Source organism: Balaenoptera acutorostrata, chromosome 9 (genome assembly GCF_949987535.1).
Source record: "Balaenoptera acutorostrata chromosome 9, mBalAcu1.1, whole genome shotgun sequence".
In the NCBI taxonomy this organism is placed as follows: domain Eukaryota; kingdom Metazoa; phylum Chordata; class Mammalia; order Artiodactyla; family Balaenopteridae; genus Balaenoptera; species Balaenoptera acutorostrata.
The window spans coordinates 105,076,176-105,100,377 of NC_080072.1; the positions used below are offsets into that span (position 1 = coordinate 105,076,176).

A 24,202-nucleotide genomic window follows, 5' to 3' on the forward strand; every position below is an offset into this window, starting at 1 on the left:
TTGGTACTAGGATATGATACCTCATTATAAAGATGACGAGCAGCATATTACCAAAATCTATAATCAGAGTATGTTGGGAGCAATTTTACACTATCTAGGACAATTCTCCATTTCTCAGATAAGGAATAGCCTCAGAGAGATTACATAACTTTCCCAAGATCATAGATTTAAGCAGTGGCAAAGCCTATGTTTACTTATTCTTAGACCTGAGGTCCGCTCATTCCATCATTCTAACGTCTGGGTTGAATCACATTTGCTGATGGCCACAGGAACCACAAAGGATGTGTTTTAATTAAGTCCATCTGATTACTTACCAGGCGTATGAACCATCTTTACCAGTTCTTTAGCATGCTCCTAACAAGTTGTGATAAAGCCTTTGACAAGCTCAGGACAAAACTGTAGCTTCACTGTTACGAGCATCTTAAAATTTAGCTAGGGTCATACAGAATTTTAAAGTGTAACAAGCAAATCTTAGTACACAAAACAGGCAGATGGCTCTTGCTAATATAGAAACCCTAAGATGGGTTAAGTACATGATTAAAAAAAAAAGAAATCTCCAGAAAGCTTTATTGCTTTTGCTCTGCAACTCTCAAAACACATGATGAAACAATGTACTTTTAACTCAATGGTTGACCGGATCCTTCTTCAAGTTCTGGTTTTGATAACTCCCAGATGCAACTGTTAACTTCATAATTCGTTTTAAAATTATGGGTCAAATCCCATTTCAGTAATGAAATAACCAAACTCCAGTCCATACTCCAGGTATTTTATGTACTAACTATAATATGAATTTTAAGTTGCAGAGCTTTAGAGTTGGGAAGGACTTCTGAGACCATGTAATCAAACACCATCATTATGTAAGAGAAAGAACTGAGATTTCTGACAGATGCAACATCAGTACAACAAAATATTTGATGATCCTTTGGGATTAATACATAGAGAACTAGCATGAAAGCTTTCTGAATATTCTGTCAAAATTTAAATGTACATTTCACTCTACATATTTCTATCTTGTCTGAAGTATTGTGAGTACATATAACTCTTAATTTAAAAAAACAGAAATTAAAAGAAAGCAAGATTATGCTACTTAATTATCTTAAGGTTTTAAGAATTTTTAAAAAATTGAATAATCTGATACGAAAATTTCAGTAATGTTACTATGAAAAAACATTACCATACACACAGGGTTTTTCCCCTAACATTCAAACATGCTCTCATCCAGAATATAGAGTAGAAAATATCACATACCATAGAAAAGAACTCTACTGAAAATAGAACAGGTGAGAAAAGACAAAGTCTGTATGCAGAGAATGACACTAATTTAAAGATTTCAAAAACATCAAACCTCTTCAAAGTATCTCAGTGAGAAATAAAGTCATCAATATTGTCAATATATCTAAAGAAACCAAAGCACAGAAAGGTAAAAATTGTAAAGCTGGGGCAAAAACTGAGTAACAGCCTTAAACTTAAGACTCCACATTCTGAGATTTTATGACTTAGGTAAAATTTTAAGAACTTCCTTTGCTGAAGGGAGAATAACAAAGGGAGTCACGTACCTATTCACAACCACCCGTGCAAACACACAGCAACATACCTATTGTTGTTCCGACAATTTCGACAACTAATGCACTCCATCGGGTCGGTCTGAGGTACTGCCGTGTACAGGCCACCGCCCTTATCAGGAAGCAAGTACAGGGAAAAAGAGAAAAAGAAAGAGTGCTGAAGGTGCCGTAGACTAGGGACCACATCATCTCAAATGTAAAAGCCGCACCAACAATAAATGGCTACGTGGTATATTTTAACCATCTCCCTGAGCCCTGTTATGTTTATCACTATTTACTTGTATCCACAAATGAGTTCTGCACAATATTAAAAGTGTTCTCCAAAAACTTAACTCCTATGTTTTCTGCATGTATGTTTGTACTGGAAAGAGGCAAATAAATGAAGGGAGAAGTTTAGTCACTTTCCTTCAGTGTTTCAAATCTAATGGGCCCAAAATACACTATACGTTTTAACCTCCTATTCATTTTTACCTTCCTAGCAGTCATGGAAAAATTTTATGGGATGCCAGTTGGAGAAACAGGGTGGAAATCTGTTTGAATGATGTCACAAGATAAACCCATCTTCATTTTCCTGCAATTATTTCGATTAGGTCTGTTCACTTGACTAGACGAAGTCTTAGAACATGTTATATTTTTCCAGATGGAGCAGATTCTCAGCCAGCGATGACTTGGAGCGGAGTATTAATATTTTGCTGTTGCTTTTGGCGGAAACCGCCCAGCAATTAAGAAAAATGCCCAGATTAACACATACCTCATTGTAAAATGTTCACTTGACATATACGATGGCAAGAGCTCTTCAAAACTGAAGTTAAGGCTTGAACCAGCCTTTTGGTCAGAGTCAAAATTCTGCTTTCAAAAGCAAAACAGCAGAACTGAATTTGATAAGGGTGAGGGAGGCTGTTACGTTGCACCCAAACTCAGAACAGGCCTTCAAGGTCAGGAAAAGTTCAGCAATCATTTTCCTCAGAACACTTTCCACTTCCATTCATCTCATAACAACAGCCAGAATCAAAGCAAACCAAAAGTACTGAAAATTTCTCTCAACATTCCTGAGCCAACTAGCAATAGGAATTTTTAAGAAAACTTTGAGAGAAAGAATATTCCTATGCTACATTCAGTCCATGAGGATAAACTCCAAAGCTTCCAAAAAAAATGAAGTTAACAACCTATAGAATGATGCATTTACTTGAATCACTAAATGGATTACAGTTAATTCCATCATTTTTATGATCAACAGCATTTAAAATATGTCCCTATTTCCACCTTCCCAGAAAAGAAGAGTAAGAAAATGAATGAGTTAAGATCACAGAGGATAACCTCTAAAATTGTACACTTAATGCGGCAACTCTTATTTAAATAGCAACTCATTGTTCAAAAAACACAAAGGACTGTGTTCAAATACTAAAGCAAGCATCAGAGCTAGTTTTTCTTCTTATGGAAACAGCATGTGCTGTTCAAACCGTCATGCTCTCTCCTTCAGTTTCTTGGACAATGTTAGTAGTTTGGACTAGGAATGGTGACAAAAAAAGTTTAGAAAGTCTGAATATAAGCCATGTCTTTCCACACAAAATAATGAAATCATTATCCTCGTTTGGTAATGAGATGCACTAAAGCAAATTAAATATTTTTTCTATGACATACTAAAGCTAGGTCACAGGAAAGCCATTAGATTTCTAGCTTTAAGATACAAATATATATTATAGTTTTGTTCTCCAAAGGTAATATTTTAATAAACCTTTACTACTGTTGAAGATAAAAAAAAAAAATATCTCTAAACTTCTCCAAACCTTAGCACATTGTGGGTTATGGGCAAATATATCTGTAAACAATGACAAAAACGTAAATGAGTGCTTAATTGACCAACTAAACATATTATCTATCTGATTGAAAAATAATGTGGATGCATATCCAAACAATGTAATAAATCAAACTGCCTAGTGCAGAGAATCTCTTTCACCAGCACAAATCTAAAATACGCCAGTCATTCTAGTCTCATTTCAAAAATTAAACTATATCAGCTGGTTATCCCTGAAATAAAGTAGTTTTAAAGGTTTATCACTCCTTGTGGCTAGAGAATACTAATGTTGTAAAACATAAACCACAGAAACACACAGAACCGGCAACCACAGAAACACACATGGGGCAAAACAAATCAAAAAAACCTCACAGGGGGTCAGAAGTGACAATCTGGTGGCCTGCAGACATGCTGTGCGTGGCCCATGCAACGCTTTCTACAACTGGAATTAGTTGCCAACGTGTAAAAAAATCTGGTGATTTCACCTAGATTTACGGATGTTGTGAAAAATCAGAAGACCAGGCCACACGCGGCCCTCAGCTCTGCATACAAACAATGGGCGCTGAACCAGGGCTGCTGCTTTAAGACAGTGCACGACTCTCCCACGCCTCCACCGCTTCCGTCCCGTCCCCAACTTGCTTCACTCAGTTTCAAGATCTGCCTGACTCGTCTAAGCATATGAGCTTTCAGAGTTTGCTCTAAATAAATCAAATTTAAAGTATTTGGTTTGGTCCACGCTCAGTGGTATTTCCGTTTCATCGCAAGAATAACTTCCAGTCTGTTTGTTACTGGTCCTGTACTTCCAGTGCTAAATAATTTAAAAATATAAATCAGATTGATTAATATAACTAGTGCCTGATAATAGAAAGCTTCCAAACATGACTCTGGATCAAGGGGCTGCCGGTGATACACGCTACGTCCACTCCAGTGAACCTGTGAGGTTTCTATATTGGGAAAAACCACGCGTGCCGGCCCTGTTCTTGTATCCTGGCACCGTGGGGCACAGGGGCGCTTTTATTTATAATTGGGTCTCTTACATTCACTAGATGACGCGGATGTTCCAAATCCACACATGTCCTGGTTAGAGAGCTTGTGCGCCCAGAGTAGAGTCCTCCACTTAAGCTCCCGCTGACTCCATTGGGGAGCTTATGGTGGAGATGGGAGCAGCCATTGCTGAAGCTTCCATGCACATTTCTGTTTATTCGGTTTGTGCCAGGCAGAGTGGTGTATTCCACCATCTGCCCGGTAACATCTGACCCTTGGTAGAGATAGCCTGGTGGGTCATATTCTGTTGAGAGAGAACAACAAAAAGAAAAGGTAAGATACTGAAAAGGACAATTCTTCTTGCTTAGGAAGTTTTATTAATTAAACCCTTAATAAACTATAACTATACTAAAACAAAATACTCTAAAAAAGTGTTCGCTTAAAGCCTCCCTGTGAGATATGCTTTAACAAAATTATTGCAGTTATTTCCTTTACAGTGTGGAGTCAGCCAGGAACTGTAAGTTAGTTATGATTCTTTTAATGGGAGGAGAAATGAACCAGAGAGAAATTACTCAAAAGAGAATTAATAAACTATGCAAGCTGAAACCATCAAAGTACCGGCAACACTACGAAAAGGTGTTTAAATTCCCCTGTGCTTCAGAGTGTTGAAAGAAATTGTACAACAACAGGATAACTTTAGGTAGGATATTTCAAAAAGCAATAAACACCACTTTTAAGTAAAAGGATGGGGTTGGGGAAACACTCACTATTCATATAGTTCTTTGGTTATTATAGCCAAGTTGGAAGTTTTGAGGCACCAAAGGCAAAAGGCTAATTATTGCCTTTCCTTATATTAAAAGCATTTCAACAACTGCCTCAAATATCTGATTCCCAGAGGCACACCTACCAGATATATTTAGAAAAAGTGAAATGTCCTTTAGAAAATATATTATCTAAACTGCACAGGATTTGTTGTCAGAGTTTCAATCGATTTTTCACAGGTATTGGAGGCGCCAAGATTGGACTAGGTGTTCTTATTCCTATGACAGGTATGTTATTAGCACAGGTGTGTGTTAGTATCAGTATACCTGCTTCTCTTCTCCACTAAACTATAAGGAGAGGGCATTATACCTGCACTGTCCACCACAGTGCGGAGCACACAGGAGAGAGTCAACGAGTATCTTTTGAATGAACGACGGAATGAACATCACCATCATAAATTCCCGTCTTTCAACATGTTATCAAGTCACAAAGGAAAATGACTTTAGCCAGATTAATCTTGCTCAGACAACCAGATCAATACTCTTCCTTTAATGGTTCAGCGCACTCTCACACACTCAAAGTCAATGACGTTAAAACCATTTAGAAAAAGACCCAATCAAGGGATGGCCAGCTCTTTCAGCCTGGTACCACCACCATTTCTCTCCCTGCCTATCTCCTGGAAGGCGACAAGGCAATAAAAATACATCACTTTCTCCCCCCCCTAAAAAGGGACCACGGGCAGGAACTGGCTAAGAGCTGCTCGAGTGCCTATTACTGCTGGGGTCTTCCTCTGCTTTTGTCTCATCCCTTTCTCCTGGGGCCAAAGAGGAAACCAAAATACCTCCTCCCAGCAGAGACTAAAGACTCTGATTGATCTGATTGTCCTCTTTTATGATAGCTGAGGGAAGAGGAATGGTAGGAACGTGAGGGGAAGAAAAATGGGGAAAGAGGGCTTCCCTGGTGGCGCAGTGGTTGAGAATCTGCCTGCCAATGCAGGGGACATGGGTTCGAGCCCTGGTCTGGGAAGATCCCACATGCCGCGGAGCGACTAGGCCCGTGAGCCACAACTACTGAGCCTGCGCGTCTGGAGCCTGTGCTCCGCAACAAGAGAGGCCGCGACAGTGACAGGCCTGCGCACCGCGATGAAGAGTGGCCCCCGCTTGCCGCAACTAGAGAAAGCCCTCGCACAGAAACGAAGACCCAACACAGCCAAAAAATATATAAATAAATTAATTAATTTTTTTAAAAAATGGGGAAAGAAAAGGGAAGAGTGTTCTAAGGTTACTTGTTTTACTACAGCACCATCACTGACAGCTCGGACACTCCTACTACTGGACACATTTGGGGGTGGGGACGCCACTCTGCAGAGGTTTTAGTACATTAAGTACCGAATCAGGACTGTGGTATCTTCATCTGTGTCATCCCGGGACAGTAACTTAGAAAAGTCTTCACCACCCTCCTTTCCATCATGCCTTTTCCATTCCTCACTGACAAGATCTGGACCCGTAGGAAGGGGCTCCTGCAGCAGTTCCAAAGCTCATGCTTCAAGCCCTCATCCTCTTTGGTGGTCCAACAGAGCCAGAGTTTCCCAGCACTAAGTCAGCTATTTACTTAGAGACCTGCTTAGTTTGGGCTTTGTTGTTTATTTCTCCTGGGCAATTTAATTTGATGCTCCACTTACTTTGGCTTACAGCTAGAACTGTTTTAAAGTCACCTCTGCTGAATGAAGAGTATCGAATGTGTTTTATACCACGACACTCACACGTGAACATGTTAGAAAGCAATATTTATTCTGACAATCTTTTTCTACTTATCTTTAGAAAAAGAGGAGGAGACACTGATGGATGACTTACTCTGTATGGGATTCTGCTGGCGGTTCTTCCACAGGCACATGGCAATGAAAGCCATGAGGATGAGCACCATTACACCCAGAACGCAGCCAACGATCAGATACAGCATGTCACTGCTTCTGGCAGGACTGGTTGCGGGCCCAGCATTTCCTCCACTCCCCGAAGAATTTGGAGGGGTGCTCAAGTCTTTGACAGGATACTCAGAAGCTCCAGGAACCCGTTTCACTAGTTGAAATATACAGGAAAACATGATGTCAGAGTGAAGACAGACTCTATGAAATGGTTTACTCTCCGAAGGAGGTCTGGTTAGGAATCCAAGCCAGTCTGTTTACGCTTGGTACTGAGATGATCTGACCACCAATGAGTCACAAAGAGGGCTCAAAAGTTAAAAAATCTAATGTCAAGGTTTTAGGTCACAAATTCTAGAGAAATTATAAGATCAGAGACACAGATGGCACTAGGTCTAAGCCAAACTGCTATATGATTATCTGCTCAATTGTACTTGCAGAAGACTCCCAAAGAGTTGACATAAAACTATTTCAACTTACAGATGGGACAAAAACTCCTTTCGATCTGATATACTTTGAGCTGAATGAGACTCACAATTAGATATTGTATGCCTCTCGCATGTGAATAATATTAGAAGACATGACTCTGGACGACTAGAACAATTATATACAATTCCAAAAGCCTCACACATAATATTAAACTTCCAAAACCAAAAAATGTTGGCGTCCACATAAACGCGGTGCTTTTACCTGATTCACTGGTACTCTGGATAATGGCAACAACAAAAGCCAGTAACCGGTGGGACACAAACCCCATTTTCTCTGTCCCCAAATAACATGCTCTTGATGCTTTAAATGTCATAGAAAAGCAGTAGAGCATAGTGGTTGATCTCTAGAACCAGACTGCCCAGGTTTTTAACCTGTTCCATCATTTATCCTTAGCTGTAAGACTTTGACCTCCATGAACCAATTTCTGCATATGGAAAGTGGAGATAATAATAACAGCCCCATCATAAGGTTGTCATGAAGAGTAAAGCGCTCAGCATGGAGCCTGGCACGCGGCAGTGTTCAATCCATTTTGTCATTATTATTAGTTATTATAGTACACTTCCTGTTATGGTTCCTAATAACTTACAGGAGCAGAGTGGTCTTTTAAAAAATCTACTTCAACAAACATTCTATTGGGGTTCTATTTCCTAGCCACTTGAACTACACAGAACAGGGCTGGAAATCAGTCAACGAGAGGCTGCCTTTCCAAGGAAAGAGCTCTCCATCACTGAAAGCTGGAAGAATACCTGGCAGAGAGTCTCTATAGGAAATTTCTACTCTGGGTGGTATGTTGGATTATACAATTCTAAGGTCCCTGACAATTCCAAAGACAACAAACAAGCTTCTGAGACAAAAATGGATGTTATAGATCGCACATGAAATACCATGATTACTCATAGGGAAGTCCGTCAGGTTTATTCACTCTTTATTTACTCTTAATGTATTCAAAATTCCACCAAGCTTGATGATCAGTTGCCAACCTCTCACTGAAGTTAGAAACTTTTGCAGTGGATGGTGAGTGAGACGGTCCCATTAACATCAATAAGAAGAGACAGCCAGGAGCATGACACGAGCAATGTGAGGTGAAAAACATAAAGAGAAAGCAGAGAACTAAAGAAAAGTTGTGACAGTCTATGATCTTTAAGGATGGGGGAAAGAGGCTGGCCTCCAATATTTACTGAATTACTAAAGATAAGACAATTGCTGTTCACAGCAAGAACTTTGAGCCATTTCTTTAAAAGGAGAAATCATGCATCAAATGTTCTACTTAAACAGGCTGGGACTGTGTAACACATTTTAGAAACTCAGTATGAACAGTTAACATTTTAAAGTTTTTTGTTTTTCACTGATCTGAAAGTCTGTAGGTAGAACCTTTGATTCCCCAGCAAAGTCAATTAATAATCCTCAAAAACAGCACAATTAGCACATTATTGTCTGTGTTTTATGTTCTGCCTGGCTAGACTCTTAAATGTCTTGGGAACACAGATGAGAAATTTCATTTTTATGTAATTTTGCTCCAAGTTTCACAGCACTCTGGAGGCAAGTAAGAAATGCTCATGAACATATCACAGTGTTCAGTACAAAAAGGTACTCAAATATATGCTAAACAAGTGAAATTCAAGGTAAGTCTACAGGTCTGTGCGTATATATGTTTAAATGTGAATTTAATATGTGGGTTTCGCAGCAGGAAGACACATGATTCAGAATTAAACAAGGAAAGCGACTTAGCTTTATAATTCAATCTTTCTGAGCCTGTTTCTACTTTGGCTATTTCTATTATTCAAGTGTGGTATCTTCTGTTTTCAACGATGGTAATATTTTACAGCTAATCTATGTATGCAGGCAGAGCTGAGAATTTCACTTTAGAATTATCGACTAATTCTGAACTTTACTACACTTCATTGAACGAGTAGGTAGTGTTACACATATCTGTCATTCAAGAAACCACTTTGAACGTACGTAGTGCTTTTCCTTAAAAATCCTTATACTTTTGTTTAAGGATTCTAATTCTCACAGCAGTCTCAGATAATTAGTCAGCAAATATTTCTGTTCCTTCACGGAGGAAAAAAAAAAGAAATGACTTACTCAGAGTCACACAGAAGTTAATGAATATAATGAACGTTTATGTAAACTATTCTTAAGGCAAGTTCTCTAGCTGATAGAAGGCTAGACTGTTGGGACAGTCTAAGTGGATGCACCTAAAAAACGGTCCAAAGTTTCTTTAGTAAATATATCGATAGTCAGGAGGAATAATCCAGAGTTCAGAATTCCAGTTCTGTCCAGGGAGAAAGCACTAATTCTGACCCCTCCCCTACCTTTCGTCTCACAGATCATCACGTTACTAAACTCGCTCTCTCCTCCTTCGTTGAAGCATTGCATTTTAATATCATAGGAGGTTTCTGGCTGCAGGTGGCCTATCGTGTGCCACTGCTTTGAACCTAGAAAGGAAAAACAAAAGATAAGCTTTGCAACCCACAACCTAAACAACACTGTCAGTGAAATCACTCAGTAATTTTGAAATGAGGTTGGAGCAGCCGCCATCACCATATATAGTCAGTTTGTGCAATAAAAGTGTACTTCATATAAATATTTTAGCAACGCACAACAGATAAACAGCATTTCTACTACATGGTATGAAAAAATGGTAAAGAGAAGAGAGAAACTGAATTAAAGCTCTACCTGTGTGTGGGCAGACTTTGTGTCATTACAAGTAATTAGTAGTAAGTCCTTCATAAAATACATGTTAATTTTATGCATAAGTTAAAAAAAAAAAACAAAACACCTCAAGTCCTTTGATCCCCTAGTTCAGCCCAGCAAGTCAATCACTCTGTCCACCTAAGCAGAAAGCAACGCCACGTATGAGGCCAGAAAACGGTGCCTTACCCAGAACAAGTGACCACTTACAAGACAGGCCTCAGCGAAACTCTCAATTCCACTGTAATAGACACAACATGATCCACAATATAAATGAATGCCTGAATTCGAGAACCGTCAGAAAGCAAAGTGTACTATGGGAAACTCTTGGCTACCGCTCCCACCATTTCTTTCCTTTTGCACCAGGGTCTCCAAACCACACAAGCATCTCTAACAGAATAATTCTGTTATCCATGGTGCACAGCCAGCATTTCATTTAGAAACACTTCTAAACTGAACACTCCAGTATAAATGACTCTCCGTTTTTACTTCTGTGGACCTGTGACAAACTTTAATAAACAGGGACACTTCTGCCAGATTCAATGAACTCTTCAAGCACTTTTAATCCTTCTTAGAAAATACCTCTTCAACCTGTTTCCACTGTTTCTTAGAAACTCAACTATACCACCAACTGATTTAAGAGTCGATTAAAGGGGAAGAAAAACAAAACAAAACCAATCCACACATACAAGTCACATCTACTTGGCTGACAGGACCAATAGCTCTGGGATCCTTTCTAACTCAACACAGACAAAAACACCTTGACCTGGAAGCACCTTGACCCCTTTCCAGGACACCAACACAAAGCCCCTCGTTCATATTTTATAAGCCCTATATTTTATAAGGAAGAGAATCTGCTTGTTTTAGGATCAAGGGACTATGAAAAGCTCAAGAAGTGAGGAATTCTATGCCCCATTTATAAGTGTAAAGAGGACCCTAAAAGAAACTTGACTCAAAATCTACTTGAGACAGGAACAGATCTATTTTTAAATTCCAAAAACTTTTCTAAAGAACTTCAACTTTTTTCTGTATCTTTAGGTCTTTCCCAGCCTTCCACTCACCTATCTCCATTCACTTGAATAATTATTACACTTGATTTGAAGTTTTCCTTTCGTAGCACTAGTTAAAAAGTGGAATTAAACTAAACTTCTGATATGTTTCTAATAAGAGAGAATAAAGTAATACATATTTTGTTAGATTAACATCCCGTTGTTATGGTAATTATTCCAATTACAGGAAATATCGGCAGAGAGAAAGTTTTACGGCTCACTGATGAATAAGACACCTAAGTGCATTATTAGGTTTAAAATCAACCAACCAGCGTATCCTTTGCTTAGCAGGCAGTTTTTTTCTCCAAGAATATTTTAGAAAGGGTAAAAAACCAAAGCACAGGCTTAAAGATCAGGATGACTGATACTTTGATTTACCTGGAACTCAACTTAATTTACAAGATTAAAATATTCATCACGAAAACATGGTATGTTGGAAACGTTTAGTTTATCTAAATGTGGAACCTAATTCAGAAGATAGGATAACTTAATATAATTGCTCTTCTCTTACTGTATTCTTTAACAATGTAATTGTGTTTCAAAGCTTAAACAATTTTGAGTCAATATACATAAGTAATCTAAAACTTTAAAGAAAACTTTATGTACAAAGGATAAATACTTCTGCTCCTCGGCTTGGGAAAACAAGCCAATAGTTTCCAACTGCCACAAAAAGAATTTCAAGTGCATAAACTTGAAAATAAGGAAGGACCAAATTACACAGCACAGTGAAGCCCACTTAAACATCTAACTGCTCCATCTATTATGTTCACAAACAAGTTCTCTGTGAACCACAAGGCAAAGCTCACATGTACAGACGCTTGTAGTGAAAACAAAGGCTTCTTTAGAGCAATTTCCCAGTTCCACACTCAACAGTCACTTCACTCAAGCCTGCAAAAGTTCAAAGATTTAACTAGAGAATATAGTTTAGAAACTGTTTATCAGCGGATTATTTCTAGAGTAAAACCCAGAAGGGTGGGGAAGAGAGTGATACAGATGGAGACAGAGAGGGATGTTCATTTTACTGACATTTGCCTCGTTTAGAACGATTTTCTAACAAAAGTGTAGCCTCTCTCAAAAGATTTTAAAAATAAAAATCTGATAGCCCCACTCGCCTAACCCAGATAAACTAAAATGAAGACTGAGCCAGGACTAAAGTGTAGATCAGTCACTAACAATTCTTTCCATTTCGTTTTTTAAACAGCTTTTTTATGCAGTAAAATATGCATATGGAAAAGTACCCATCACTGTACAGCTGAATGTTCACGAACAGAACACAGCCATGGGACCAGCACCCAGGTGGAGAGAGAGAGGGGTCCTGGCTCCGCCATCCCCATCATGCTCCCTCCTGCCACCGCGCTCCCTCAAGGCAGCTACTATCTCAACTTCACAGAATCCTTTCGCCACTAACAATGATCTTTCCACATTTCCCCAATTCTTACCGTCTAAAGCAGATTTGGGGGACTCGTTTCTTTCCTACTTTTCCAGATTAAGAGAAGAGAAACAATCACTCTTTCATTCAAAAAATATGCTGGGTATTAAAACTTAGACAATAAATTTTTCATCATATTACAAAAGTAATTCCATTGGATAAACAGTAAAAGGAATGCTGCAATATTTCAAGAAAAGTGATGGTGCATATTAAAAGTAATTTATTATAAGACTACTTGTAACAAAAAACTATGTGCAGTATTTGACGTCGAGAATTCAGAGGAAAGAAACCTTGGCCTGGGATGATTTTCTGACACAATCCATTAGGAAATTAATATTTCAAAAAAGAAGAATCTTGGAGTGAAAAAAAGACCTTGGAAGAAGCTTTCCTCCCAAACTAAGAATCCCTTCCAAGATATCACTGAGAAACAGGCACCCAGCTTCTGCTGAACACCTCCCGAATTAGGGAGCTTATTATTTTGTGAGAGAACCATGTTAAAAATGCAGTATTGGAGGGTTCTTCTTCACAAAATTTCCTTGTAGCCCCCCCTCTCCCACCCCAACAGGTTGAGTTCCTCTCCCACATCCTAGTCCTTAAATACTTGGAGACAGCTGCCCTGTTGCTGGGTCATGGTCTTTTTTCCAACCTCATCATTCCCACACACTCCACTGTTCTTTTTGAACTCCAAGCATTCATTCATTCCTTCATTCAGTAAACACCAAACATCTCACCACTGTAGGGCCTGGGACACAGCTGTGGGAAAGAAGCCCCTTTGCCCACAGGGAGGTTAACATTTAGTGGGGGAGACAAACTTTAAGCAAATAATTCCGTACACACACACATACACACAACTAAACTAGGATAAACTGCATGAAATAAACATAAAGCGCACGGTTAGAAATCACAAGGGCATCTCCTGTCAATGGGAGGGGGTTCTCTGAGCAAGGAACATTCAAGCACACAACAGACAGAAGTGGAGGTCCTAGATGAAGCCTTGGGGGAGGTAGCTGGAACTGCCGTGTGCCAAGGTCCCGAGGCAAGAAAGATCTTGGTGCACACGAGGAGACAGAAAGAAGGCCCATGCGTGACGGAAGACACGGTGAGGAAGGGAGAGTGCGTGACACATAGTGGAGGTGAGGCAGGCGCCAGCCAGACCACGTGCGGCCCTCAGACCACAGGCAAAGTTCCGGATTATATTTTCTTTTCTTTTTTAAAATTAATTAATTATTCTATTTTATTTTTGGTTGTGCAGCACGGCTTGGGGATTCCCCAACCAGGGGTTGAACCTGGGCCCTTGGCAGTGCAAGTGCGGAGTCCTAACCACTGGACCGCCAGGGAAGTCCCCGGATTATATTTTAAATGTAGTCAAAAGGCAGTTTCAACACCCTTTGCGCTCTCGGCTGTTTTCTTCTCTACATATATTCAACTTCTCAGCATCTCTAAAAATGGGTAACACGCTCAAGATGTGATCTTTCTAGGACAGACTTCAGTGGAACTGTTGCCTGAGACATCCTTTTTTTAAATATAGCTAGAAGTTGTAATTGATTTTTATATTCAGGCCACTATTCATTTAAACAAAACAGAAAAATTTTTTTTCAGATGAACTACTGACAAATCATATCTCCCCCACTCTTTTGTAACTGACTGTTTCTTTAAGCAAATGTAGGATGGTATATATACAGCTGACGCTTGAACAACGTGGGTCCACTTTTACACAGATACTCGGTAGTAAATGCTACACTACTACACAGCCTGTGGTGGGTCGAACCTGCAGATGTGGAGGAACCCTGGATACGGAGGGCCGACTGAAAGTTATACGAGGATTAACCCCCCAGTCTTCAAGGGTCCACTGCACTAAATTGGAAAAATTATCTTTCTTTGGGAAAAATTCAAAGTAATAGTACATATATCATTTCATTTTTTACTCTATCTTAACTTGGGATAATGTTTTTCATAATATTTATAAACCCTCTCCCTCCAAAGCTCCTTTATTAGGACTCCCACTTGTCCTTGTAACTTACCTTCTACAATATCCCTCTTGTAATCACTGTCATTGTCACTATCTGTTGGCCGGTAATAGATATAAAATCCCTGAATGGGAGTGTTATTGTTACTTGATGGAATGTACTAGAAAAGAGAAGCAAAGACTTGTCAAAGACAAAAATAAATGTAACTTTCACATCCATTAAGATTTATTTATCTGTGTGGCAATATTTTTTTAGCTTCATTTTGCAAACATCCTTGATGGCCATTTTAAATTTAATTTAAAGGTATTCAAAGGTATTAAGAGCATTTTAGCTTACTGCAGGGCTAAACAAAAATAAAGCAATATATCTCACCAGGTTCAAAGACATAAAAGTACATAGGGTTCAAAAGGAATAAAACATGAAATGGCGATTAAGTTAACACTTGGATGAGAGCTGAGGAGACAATCATCTTATTTTTAAACCTGCCCCTCTTATAACATGTGCTCTTACACAAATATCTGTGCCCTTCAATTTCCCCTTACTTGAAAGTTCAAAAATTTGCCGTTCATAGTATTGTGTCACAAGATATTAAATTAACATGGCCAAATCAGAAACTCTTCTCATTGGAGAAGATGTTTTACTTACCGTCCACTTGAGCATGATCTGAGTATCACTGACAGCTTCTGTGTATGCGATGTGAGGTCCAGTTATCGGACGGTTAGAAAAACGATTGGGGAACCCAGCCACCTGATAAGGACGAGAGGCCGAACTCCGAAAACTCTCACCATAATGGTTGATAGCAATGACCCTAAATTTGTATGTTGAACCTTTTGAGGGGGGGAAAAAAACACAGAATTTTTTAAAAGCTATAATAAGACATCTGAAAGGACAATATTCAAAATACGACAATTGTGCTTAAGTATCTCTCTACAATGACAACAACATCCTCGAAAGCCTAGATGGTGAATAGATTTCAACGCAGTTGCCAACACCTATTCACTGGTATTGCATGTGTTCACTGCGTGTGTTCAAGATTCCAAGACCTTATTGGGAGTCACTGGGAGAGACGGATGATGTCCATCATGGAAGGGGGCAGGGAGAAAATGGGAAAGAGCATGTTACTCTTTCAACATCCTGTTCTAAAGTCATACCTATCAAATACAGAACTAGCTGGTGTATCTGTGCTCAAAACTAGGTTCTTTTCCCTTTGAAAGAAACAACTGAAGCGAAGTTTAATACGGTGAATACGTGTGTGAAGAGGCACTGTGTGGGTGATAGCAGATGTCACTCTGCTCCCACTAATAATAGGATAAGGGGAACAGATTTAAGCTACAACAGAAGGTATCTGTTTGGATTAGATATTAAGAACTTAAAAAAAATCTCTAAGGATTGTGAGTTTCTGAACATCTGAATCTAAAGAATAAATTAGACTCCTAAAGCAAGTTTCCTAAAAGCTCAAAAATAACCCCTGGGCATCTGAAGACAGTCTTTTCTGTCTGTAAATTGTTCCTTAGCTTTGCCCATATTTAAAACTGCCATCTTCTCCCAACTGTACCCCCATGTTCCTGGGCTCCTCATGTTACCTGTTTAGACAAACACAGGTATTTGCTACTAAAGTACATTTAAAAGTCCGTAAACAAAAATGGTCATGAAACCCAAACAAATAAAAGTAAAGAAAGTTGATTTGCGATGACTGCTTTTCTCTTTTACAGTTTAATTTCTTTCATACACTGGGGGGCTGGGGGAGTCCCCTGCTGCTGAAACAAAACTTACAGAACAAAGAGGTATTGGCGTGTCTCGTCTTCATAAAATAAAGCAACGGGTCCAACCATGCTGAGATGCATTATCAGATCGATTGTAGTCAAATAAGCAATTTTCCTCTTAAAATATTCATTCACAGCAAAACAGACACACACACACACACACACACACAAAGATGTCACCACAACACTGTTTCTATTTATTCACAGTTAGAAATAATCTAAAGCCCAGAAATGATGAATGGGTTAAGAAAACCATGGTGTACTTACTTGGTAGATACACAGTTATTAAAAGTTGAGTTTCTGAAGAATTGTTAATGATATTGGAAAATGCATATGATATAATATAGGGGAAAGGGGTCACAAGATAGTATTTATGGCACGATCCTGGTTTGTATTAGAAAGGAAAAAAGACTAGAAAGAAATACAACAAAATATATAACAATGGTTATCTCTGGATGGGTGGGTTTCAGGTGACTATTCTCTTTTTATATTTTATTTTCAAATTTTTATACAATAAGCTCATATTACTTTAACAATTAGAAGATTATGAGATTATTAAGAATTTGCATCTAAAGTCAGCACTGATGGTTTAAAAGAAAATGTTTGCATATCACTACCTGGCTCTAAACTACGCACTTCCACAGAAAGTTTGGAAGGAGGAATGTCTTCAGCTGCCACCAGCCAATCGCTAGTCCGCATCCGTTTATATTCGACCTTGAAGGCAGTGATTGGAGACCCCCCATTTGCCCGAGGAATCCAAGTGACATAGACGGACGTCTCTGATGCAGTGGAGATAGTGGGCCGATCAGGTGCCTCTGGGACTGGAAATGGAAACATTCATTTCAATAACCCGCGGCAGCAGAGACAAGAATGACTCAAATCGACTGCAAGGGATAAATCCCAAACATCATTGTCTTCACGGCTCTTCACTAAACTTCCTTCCAGAGTTAACAGTATTATGACTACCCTCCTGTCCTCTGTTAAAAGCCAATGGGCAATGAAATCGCCAAATACAGCACGGAAGGAAGGAAGAGTGAAAAAATTTATAAATTTGATAATTAGCTCTGAAACACTGAAAGTTCATGAGTATGATCATTATGACCATGCTATCTTGGATTCCTGGCTAAAACAGTGAGTACGTAATTATTACTTGGTGCTTCAAGTCTGACTGTGGTTAAAATTTACAGTAAATTTTCAAAATGATGTGTTACTTAAATGTTTTTCTTTACCCATCCAAGCTACAGAAAACATATTCAGCAAACGATCTACAGATTATTATATTAGCTATTACTATTGCAGCCTATCAATAATCAGTAATGTAGCTATTACTTTTGTAGGAATGCTACTCCAAAAAACAGAATGCAAGCAGTAAATAGAGACAAAACTTAAACAATAATATCAATACTGATAAAAATGGGAGGAGAGAAAGCAGGAAGGCAGGATGCGCAGTTAAGTAAAGAGACAAGTGCTGTCAGGAAACTGATAATCCACGTGATCACGCACATGAACTTGTAGAAAAAGGGGCCAGAGAGCTAATGTCTGGCAGTTTCCAGTTAGCACTGCCAAGGGGAGGGGATGTCCTAGTCCCCAAATGGGACGGTTTCGATTCTGTGGCTGGTGGAAACCTCAGCAGGGAGTTCATCAGTCATTTAAACCGTGTACCTAACACTTCTTGCTGACCAAGCAATCTCGTGGTTATAACGGGTTTCCCATTTGGTTCCTAAAGGAAAGGACGCAGATAGAAACAATCTGGTCTGTATGACAGTTACATTAAACTGCCCATTTCAGTTTACATTAATCACCTGTGAATTTTGTAAGAGTGAGCTGGTTCTCAAGAGATCAACTATCCTTTGGCATGCTAACAATCAAGTTTCTAGAGTTAAAACAAGGAGGACCAACTCTGGGCCACGGTTACATTACTCTGGTGAATTACTCAGGGAGCCCTGACTCTGTCCAGCCTGGGCCTGGCCTCAAGCAACACCCCTCTGTCTCAACACCTCTTCAATCTGACTACAAATACACAAGAACAAAATAATGTTGCATGTGGTACCTGCATGGAGAAAACTGTGGCATTTTAAAAATAAACTGCTTAATGGATAAAAAAGAGGAAGATATTCAAAGCAGGCAACTTGGCATGATACTTACTGTATTCCTTTCAAGTTAGAAAGCAATGGAAACAGAATGAATAGAAGTGTTAGTGAATGTCTTTTTTTTAATACCAGATAACCAAACAACTTCCTATGTTGATTCACGTGAGGTTAAAACTCATCAAAGAATACCACAGACCAAATAGAAAAAGAAAGTTATTAGGGGAAAATCTCTACTGAGAAGAATAGCATCAATATCTAAAAGAAATCGTGTGTGACTGTTAGGAGATAAAAGAAAGAATACTGCTCCTGGCGTTCAAATATCTGACTGTGAGTAGCAGTTCCACCACTTTCTGGATGGTGGAAGATGATGATCTTTCTGGATGATCTTAGGCAAGCTGCATAACCTCCTTGAGAGCCTAGTTTCCTGATTTGTAAAATAGTTATGATACTTCCTCACAGGGATGTTGTGAAGATTAAATACATCACTTCTTTATGGTTATCTCTGCTTGGATAACTCCAAACTCGTGATTTCCAGAACAGAATCCACAATCTCCACCTAAAGATTCTTATTACCTATCTTGGTAAAGGGTCCAAGTTGCCCAAGCCCAAGTCACCATATTTCTTCCTCTCATTCCGTGTAGATTCAACTCCCTTTATCCCTCACCTGTGTCCTCCTTCTCCACTCACACTGCCACTATCTTTATTTCTAAGCCTCACCTGTTGCCACTCCTCCTGTCCCGTCTCTAAAATCCTTCAGGCTTCTTTATAGCTTCTGGGGAAAGACTAAATTTTTAAGTACATCATATACGGCACCCACCCACCTCCCCACTGTCGCATCACTTCACACAGCAACCGGTCACACGCTCAATAAGATCTCTGAATCTCTAAATGAAGTAGAACATGTCATTCATCTGTCTCTGCACAAGGAGGGGTCTCTGCCTAGAACTGCTTCTCCTCTTTCTTCATCCAGCGGCAACATTCTTATCTTTGAGGCTTAGCTCAGGACACCTCTGATCACCACTGAGCCTCCTTCATAGCAAGTGAGTGATTCAGATATTTCTCTTCTGACCTCACAACACCAAGGGTGGAATCAAAATCACTGTTATGGGTTAATTTGTCTGTCTTCCCTACTATATTGGTATTGGTTTAATTGTCTGTATCATCCACTATACTGTAAACTTCTCCAAGGGCAAGATTTATTTTATCTCTGCTGCTCCAGCATTTAGTACAATGTGTTAAGTCATAAGGTTTTTGTTCTTCCAATGTCAGTTTTATACCTATGAAGTTGACACTCCTATATCTGCTTAAGGAAGCGGAAAGGTTCCTCAGAAGTAAAAGGAATCAAGAAAAAGCAGCTCATGATATTGAAGATGCAGAGGTGCTCCAGAGGGGTGTTCAAATGTTATGGCTTGCTTTTGTCTGAAACCAATGCATGGAAGACTATAAAAATAGGGAAGAGAAGCTTGAAAATTCTTAGAGCTCAGCAATACAATGTTAAGCCTTCCCTAGATCACGAAAAGCACATTACGTTGTAACAGTAGAATTCATGTGTGATTAAGTACTAAAAAGAAGTCTTTTGAAAATTCTACTGCTACGGCATCTAAAAACCGTAAGATATAACAATAATGCTGAGTATGCCATGTAGTCCATTCAATTAAAAAAAACTAAATCTTACTCTAGGTACCATCACACGTTTTGACAAATCATTTTTTTAAAAAAAGTCAGATGTTCAGAGTTCAAATGTAAATTTGGTTTCCTTGCCAGAGAGGAGACAGAAAAATCCCTTTTGTGAGTTATAAAAACTTAGTATCATAACATTTTGAATCTGAGTTTAAATACAAACCATGGTACTGGGTTACCAAGATCTGAATATAGGACATTTAAAAAACGGTTGAAATAGAACCTAAAAGAGCTGTATGGTGGGATATAATCTGAATAGTAAACAAACACCCTGTGCCACTCCACCCCCCAAATAATCTGAAACAGGTCAGTTGCATCTGTAAACAAGAAAAATGAATAAATGAAGGGTCTTCTCTTTACCTCCACTGTGCCTGGAGGGATCTGTGAGTATCACTCCAAAGTTGTCTGCAGCCTCTGAAACAACAGGGCGCTTAGGGATGCCGACAGGTGGTGAGGAGGCCTGGGTGTTTTTGGATGATGTTGTTTTCTCTAGAAAGGTATAATAACAATAATAATAATATAATATAATATAATATAAGCATCTGTATATAAGTAAGAAAAGATACTATGAAACTCACCTGGCATATAGATATAAATATATAAACTTATCGTTACAGTGTCTAAATTTAAAACCTACATTGTAATTACTTAGCTAATATGAGGAATTAACTTTAAAAATTACTTTGGGGCTTCCCTGGTGGTGCAGCGGTTGAGAATCTGCCTGCCAATGCAGGGGACACGGGTTCGAGCCCTGGTCTGGGAAGATCCCACATGCCGCGGAGCAACTGGGCCCGTGAGCCACAACTACTGAGCCTGCGCGTCTGGAGTCTGTGCTCCACTACAAGAGAGGCCGCGACAGTGAGAGGCCCGCGCACCGCGATGAAGAGTGGCCCCCGCTCGCCGCAACTAGAGAAAGCCCTCGCACAGAAACGAAGACCCAACACAGCCAAAAATAAATAAATAAATTAAAAAAAAAATTACTTTGGCTTTTTGTAGTACCTATAACTAAAATGTGTCTTTCTTCACCAGGCTAGCTTTAATTTACACATAGAAAAAATGACACAAGTGAAAAAGCCAAATGACTAGAGTGAAGGTTTTCAAACTATTCACTCATTTTTCTTTTTACTGTACATATTCCTTAATTCTGACACATAAAATTCATTATTTAAGAGCTTCTGTTAAGCTTCTTCATGGGAAAGCTGTCATGTTAAGTTTTAAAATTTCAAGAGGCAAAAAGTGAAATTGGGTGATTGTTTTAAAACTGAAATACATGCTTACTATTCAGTATTTGTAGGTCAGACTTTATAAACAACTAAGGACTAATTATGGAAGTTAACTCAAAATACATTTCAAATAAGAAATACTCATTATTTTTCAGGCCAGGTTCAGTAATTAGATGAAAGGGTCTTTTTCTTTTTTTTTCTTTTTAATTAATTAATTAATTTATTTTTGGTTGCACTGGTCTTTGTTGCTGGGCGTGGGCTTTCTCTAGTTGCAGCGAGTGGGGGCTACTCTTTGTTGCGGTGTGTGGGCTTCTCATTGTAGGGGCTTCTCTTGTCGTGCAGCACAGGCTCTAGGTGCGCGGGCTTCAGTAGTTGTGGCAAGCGGGCTCAGTAGTTGTGGCACACGGGCTTAGTTGCTCCGCGGCATGTGGGATCTTCCCGGACCAGGGCTCGAATCTGTGTCCCCTGCATTGGCAGGTGGATTCTTAACCACTGCACCAGCAGGGAAGTCCTAAAGGATCTTTTTCAAAAGCCAATAGACAATTTCTTCTCAATCATCAGAACTCCTTTTTAATACTGTGCCACCCTGAGACTACTCCTCTCCCCAATTCCCATCTCTGCTCACTGAAGTCTTTTTGTTCGTTTATGGCCAACCTGCAATGGCATCTTTTCAATCAAGCTACCCTCACAAGCTACCCCACAGAAAGACTATCCTCTGGCATCTTCTCTGTAAGTCTTTCCTAGTCCTTGTCAGATCTGGTTTCTCTCCCTATTCCCTTGCCCTCCTCCAGTCTATCCTTACCCTACAGCCAGTATGTCCCATTGAAACACACAACAGATTGTGTCACAACTCTGCTCAAAACCCTCCAAAGCTTCGGGCTCACTCAGGGTCAAAGTCAGTGTCCTTGCAGGGTGGACAACGTACTTAGTGCTTTGGCCACTCTGCCATGTCCCTGAGCGTTCTCCCCTCCCCACTTACTTTACTCCCATCACTATGGCCCCTCAGTGTTCCTAGGGCACACCAAGTACACCCACCCCAGGGCCTTTGCATTTGCTATCCTCTCTACTGGGATGTTCTTGCCCTAGATACCCACATGGTTTTCACGCACCTCCTTTAAGTTCTGCTCTGCTGTCAACTACTCATTGAGGAGTTCTCTGGCCACCTGCTCAAATTGTGACAACTGCTATCTCATACACTTCCTATACTATACCTACACCTTATTTCTCTTGTTAATACTCACCACCTACTAATGTTCTTATAATTTATCTCTCCCAACTAGAATGGAAGCTCCATGAGGGCAAAGGAGTATTGTCTATTTTGTTTATTGCCTGGCACAGAGAAGCCATTCAGTAAATATTAGCTGAACTGAAATTTTGCCTTGAGTTGGTATTTATGTATATATGTTACCTTTCTTAACAAAGTAGAAGCTCCATTAGGATGGATCTTGTCTTGATCATCTTCATTTTCCCTGCATCACCTACCCTACTGTCTTACCTATAACAAGCCCTCAAAAATATCTGTGAAATACTGGATGGAATAGAAGAATACAACCATCCAAATGTGGCCTCGAAAGTTAGTATAAAAGGTTTATTTAGTAAATTTATAAACAAGAATCTCTACTACCCCAAAAGACACTTATTATCAAAGTGACATCAAGACAGCCAACTCCTTCCACTTAAGGAAGATTATATTCACCTTTGCTGGTTCGGAAGGTGAGCATGGCAGGCTGTCCTTCACCTGCTGCACTCCTTGCCACCATCAAAACTTCGTAGAGACTCGATGGCTCCAGTTCCGTTAAATGGAGCTCATTTTCACTTCCTGGGACTCGAACCGTGTGCCATCTTCCCACCACGCCAACACCATCTTCCAGCTACTCGGGGGAAAATGAGGCATTTTTTTAAAAAAAGGAGATACAGGGCAGAAGAAGCTTCCATTCCAACTGGATAAAAACTAGAAGTCATTCAATTCCAGATGAATTTTGGGAAGTAATACACTATCGAAAGTGAAAGAGATGTAACACTTCTTCACATTAAGAAATGGAAGGAGACCTATAGCAAGAACTTAGGGATTCTCACTGTGAAAAGACTCCTGCTCCGTCAGCTGCCACTAACTTACGGCCTCAAGCAAGTTATTTGGTCACCCAGTTTGTTTCCTTTTCTTGTAATGGAAACAATGCTCCTTTCTTACTGGGCTAATGGGAGAATTAAATAAGTATACAATAACATGTATTAATGATAATATATACTATGCATAATATATGATAAATCAAAATATATATTATGTATGTCTATACGTGTATAAATTATATAATTATGCATTATATATTTCCAACAGTCTTGCTTCATGTCTTGACACTGTTCAATGTGAGCTCGAGGAAACAGAAAGAGAGCCAATCCGTTGGGTCTTGATTAATGGAACCAAGAGCCAACATTACATGGGAAGTTTCACGTGGATAAGAATACCAGTGAAACTATCTGCATCTAGAATCATCAGGTTACAAACAGTGAATAAACTCTCAAATATCACCATGTTAATTTTTCCAGATATTAAAAATATTACTATAAGGGGAGGGATGGAGTGGGAGGCTGGGGTTAGCAGATGTAAGCTTTTATATACAGGATGGATAAACAACAAGGTCCTACTGTAGAGCACAGGGAACTATATCCAATATCCTGTGATAAGCTGTAATGGAAAAGAATATGAAAAAAAGAATGTATATATAGGTATAACTGAATCACTTTGCTGTATAGCAGTAATTAACACATTGTAAATCAACTATACTTCAATAAAAAAATA

At 39.3% G+C, this 24,202-nt stretch overlaps 1 protein-coding gene across 8 annotated transcripts in view; it reads right to left on the reverse strand.

Annotated features, from left to right (window-relative positions):
* CDON (cell adhesion associated, oncogene regulated) overlaps positions 1 to 24,202 on the reverse strand; it is a 102,570-nt gene that overhangs the window by 18,300 nt on the left and 60,068 nt on the right. For all 8 annotated transcript variants that reach the window (XR_009009236.1, XR_009009235.1, XR_009009234.1 and 5 more), the window contains 9 exons: positions 23,102 to 23,276; positions 20,543 to 20,671; positions 17,030 to 17,233; positions 15,295 to 15,476; positions 14,704 to 14,809; positions 9,826 to 9,948; positions 6,957 to 7,178; positions 4,395 to 4,645; positions 1,595 to 1,674 (listed from right to left, as the gene is read on the reverse strand). Coding sequence is in view for 5 of the 8 variants with exons in the window: in XM_057552666.1 (XP_057408649.1) it covers positions 1,595 to 1,674; positions 4,395 to 4,645; positions 6,957 to 7,178; positions 9,826 to 9,948; positions 14,704 to 14,809; positions 15,295 to 15,476; positions 17,030 to 17,233; positions 20,543 to 20,671; positions 23,102 to 23,276 (1,472 nt within the window). In the remaining 3 variants the exon portion in view is untranslated. The remainder of the gene's footprint in view (positions 1 to 1,594; positions 1,675 to 4,394; positions 4,646 to 6,956; positions 7,179 to 9,825; positions 9,949 to 14,703; positions 14,810 to 15,294; positions 15,477 to 17,029; positions 17,234 to 20,542; positions 20,672 to 23,101; positions 23,277 to 24,202) is intronic.